The sequence below is a fragment of the Panthera uncia genome, assembly GCF_023721935.1.
Source record: "Panthera uncia isolate 11264 chromosome A3 unlocalized genomic scaffold, Puncia_PCG_1.0 HiC_scaffold_11, whole genome shotgun sequence".
Classification (NCBI taxonomy): Eukaryota; Metazoa; Chordata; class Mammalia; order Carnivora; family Felidae; genus Panthera; species Panthera uncia.
In genome coordinates this window covers 1,934,965-1,938,504 of record NW_026057578.1, presented here as the reverse complement: position 1 = coordinate 1,938,504, position 3,540 = coordinate 1,934,965, and the positions used below count along the sequence as shown (strand labels likewise).

At 62.4% G+C, this 3,540-nt stretch overlaps 1 protein-coding gene across 1 annotated transcript in view; it reads left to right on the top strand.

Moving 5' to 3' along the window:
• Positions 1 to 3,540, top strand: part of CDH4 (cadherin 4) — a 533,618-nt gene that overhangs the window by 529,021 nt on the left and 1,057 nt on the right. The window contains exons 13-16 of the mRNA XM_049650379.1: positions 292 to 525; positions 1,625 to 1,858; positions 1,942 to 2,081; positions 2,676 to 2,840. Coding sequence (XP_049506336.1) covers positions 292 to 525; positions 1,625 to 1,858; positions 1,942 to 2,081; positions 2,676 to 2,840 — 773 coding nt within the window. The remainder of the gene's footprint in view (positions 1 to 291; positions 526 to 1,624; positions 1,859 to 1,941; positions 2,082 to 2,675; positions 2,841 to 3,540) is intronic.

Here is a 3,540-nt window from a genome sequence, read left to right as displayed (position 1 = left end):
GTGCTGTGGGCGACTGTGCACATGCATGTGTGCACACGTGTGTGTGCATGCACACACGTGTTGCATGTGTGCAACGCGTGTGTGCGCGCACACACTGGCAGCTCCACAGCTGAGTGGTTGTGTGTGTTGTACAGCAGGTGTTGGTGCAGGCTCAGGGCTGTGGACGTGGCCGGGGATCCATCCCTGGGTAGGGCGGTGGGGCTGGGGTGGGTCCCACGTGCATCATCGTGTGCCCGTGGTCGTGGAGAATCAGGAGCAACCCCGCACAGTCACCCTGTGCCTGTCCCACAGGGATCCCCCCTGCTAGTGGCACCGGAACCCTCCAGATCTATCTAATCGACATCAATGACAACGCCCCCGAGCTGCTGCCCAAGGAGGCACAGATCTGTGAGAAGCCCAGCCTGAACGCCATCAACATCACCGCGGCCGATGCCGACGTTGACCCCAACATTGGCCCCTACGTCTTCGAGCTGCCCTTTGCCCCGGCCGCCGTGCGGAAGAACTGGACCATCACCCGCCTGAACGGTGAGCCCGCCTCCGGCACCAGCAGAGTGGACACGTCTGGGGCGCAGCACCCCAAGGGGGCCCACGGAAGAGTGAGCGGTGGGGACGGGAGCCCTTTCCCCCCCACCGGACCCCCACGAGGCAGGGGACGCTGGCCGTGCTCCAGTCCGTCCCTGAGGGGGCCATGAAGGCAGTCCCACTCTTAGAACGAGCACGGCCATCAACATCCTGCAGCCCCAGCCACTCATGTCTGTGACTGCTTCCTGCACGCGGCACTGACTGGCGGGACCCTGACCGATCTATTTCCGAGGGCAGTTTCCTAGGTGTGGATTTGTTGTATAAAAGGGCATCCAGATTCTGAAATTTTCTAGCACCGAGGATGCATCCGGAAAGGTCACACCAATTTGTAGTTTGACCAGGAGTACAAGAGAACACCTGCTTACCCAAGCCCTCACCAACACTGAATGTCATTATTTTCTGGTTTTTAGAAAATGTTTTATGTTTATTTTGAAAGAGAGAGTGTGTGAATAGGGAGAGGGGCAGAGAGAGAGAGAGAGAGAGAGAGAGAGAGAGAGAATCCCAAGCAGGCTCCATGCTGTCAGCAAGGACCCCAATCCAGGGCTCAATCCCACGAACCATGAGATCACGACCTGAGCCGAAATCGAGAGTCGAACGCTTAACTGACTGAGCCGCCCAGGAGCCCTGAATGTCAGTTTTAAAGAGCATTTTCCCAATATTAGCCAAAATCATTGTCTCCGTTTTCATCTCTTAACTACCAGTGCCCTCTTTTCATCTATTCATTGGCCATTTGCTGTTTCTTCCGTTAATTGTTCAATGCCCTTGCCTAAATTTCTTTGAGGTTTTTTTGTAATTGATTTGGCAGAACTCTTTATATATTAAGGAAGTGACTTCTTCATCCTACACGTTGCAATTGCTCTTTTCTTGAACTGACAATATCTTTTCACTTTACGGAACGATCTAGCGCGTGCGTGTGTGCGTGCGTGCATGGACCAAATATAGTTTAGATTTTCGTGCTGTCAGACTCTCTGTCCCCTCGAAGTCCTGGGGTAAAGGAGTGCTGGCTGCAGACTGAACGAAGCCTGTCCTGCCCCTCTGCCAGGTGACTATGCTCAGCTGAGCCTGCGTATCCTCTACCTGGAGGCTGGAATGTACGATGTCCCCATCATCGTCACAGACTCCGGGAACCCTCCGCTGTCCAACACGTCCGTTATCAAGGTCAAGGTGTGCCCGTGCGACGAGAACGGCGACTGCACCACGGTTGGCGCCGTGGCGGCGGCTGGTCTGGGCACCAGCGCCATCGTGGCCATTCTCATCTGCGTCGTCATCCTGCTCAGTGAGTACGGCTGAGCCACGCATGCGCACCCGTGCTCACACGCGCATGCGCCGCTGCTCACGGCGCGGCCCCTGCCCCCACAGCCATGGTCCTGCTGTTCGTGGTGTGGATGAAGCGGAGGGAGAAGGAGCGCCACACCAAGCAGCTGCTCATCGACCCCGAGGACGACGTGCGTGACAACATCCTCAAGTACGACGAGGAAGGGGGCGGCGAGGAGGACCAGGTGAGGCACGTGGCCGCGGCCCCCTCCAGGCTCGCAGCTGGAGGGCGTTTTGTCCTTCGTCTCGGTGCGGAGGGGCCCACGCACCTGCCAGGGCAGCAGAGATGGGCGTGGCCTCCCTGCCCGCCCTCGCCCGCACCCGGGGGCTGGCACGGCGCCCCCCATCCCGCTCTCCCCCCTTAGCCGGGACCCCAGCCCTGTCCCCCCACCCCCGGCCCGCGCGCACAACGGGGACGTGCACGGGGCGCCTGGGAGCGTGGACTCCAGGGAGCTGCCTGGCTGGACTCTGGGTCTGAGGTGGCCGTGGGGGACTTGGGGCGGCTGTGCACCCCACTAGAGCTCAGTGCCCGCTTAAGACAGGTGAACGGGAGCCCCAGCCCCGGGCTGTTCCCGGGAACAAAGGAGGCGCGTCCTGGCAGGGGCGGGGTGCGGTCCCCGGGGCCCTGGGGGAGCGTCAGACCGGCGAGGGCAGCCTGGGGTCACGGGCAGGACTGGGCTTTGCGGGGAGGGCAGACCGGGTGACGGGACGGGGCGGCAGGCGCGCTGGGCGCCCCTGCCCGCGGCCCCCGCTGGTACCCCCGCCCGGCCCCTCCCCAGGACTACGACCTCAGCCAGCTGCAGCAGCCGGAGTCCATGGAGCACGTGCTGAGCAAGGCCCCGGGGGTGCGGCGGGTGGACGAGCGGCCCGTGGGCGCCGAGCCTCAGTACCCGGTCAGGCCCGTGGTGCCGCACCCGGGAGACATCGGGGACTTCATCACCGAGGTGGGTGCTCCGCACGGGGGCGAGGCCGCCCGAGCAGGGCCGCTCCGCTGAGCAAAAGGCCCCGGTACCGCGCACAGGCCGCAGCCCCTCCCCGCGTGGGGCGGCCAGGCCGGGCTGCCGGGACAGATCCAGACCGGGGCTCAGGGGTCACCCTGTCCTCAGCGCCCCTGTGACCGCAGGGGCCCCGCGTGTCCCCCGGTCTGCTCTCTAACGCTGACGCCTCAAGGGGGGCTGGCGACGTGTGTACCCCGCCCGTGTCAGAATCTAACCGTAAAATAACTGACTTACACAGATCGCAGCCCAGGGGGTGGTTCCGCAGAGACACAAAGGTGTCTCAGGACGCTCCTGAGACGCGTCACCAGCCGCAGGTCAGAGTTCTTCAACTGCCCCAGAGCTGATCTGCCTCAGGCGGCACTTACTCCCCGGGACGTGATGAAATTTCAAAACCCTTAATCTGGGATTCAAAGCCCATTTCGGATAATTCTTAGAGAAAAGTAAACATGGAAACTTCAAACCATTCTTACGGAGGGGTGATACGGGTGCCTTTCCCAGGGCAGGGCTGGGCAGTGAGGTGTGTCGCAGCCAGCGGTCGCTGTGGGCACCCAGGCCACCCCGCAGTGACCGCCCCGGGGCCAGCGGGAGCCCCTCCCCATGGGGAGGGGCAGCCCGGGGCCAGCGGGAGCCCCTCCCCACGGGGACC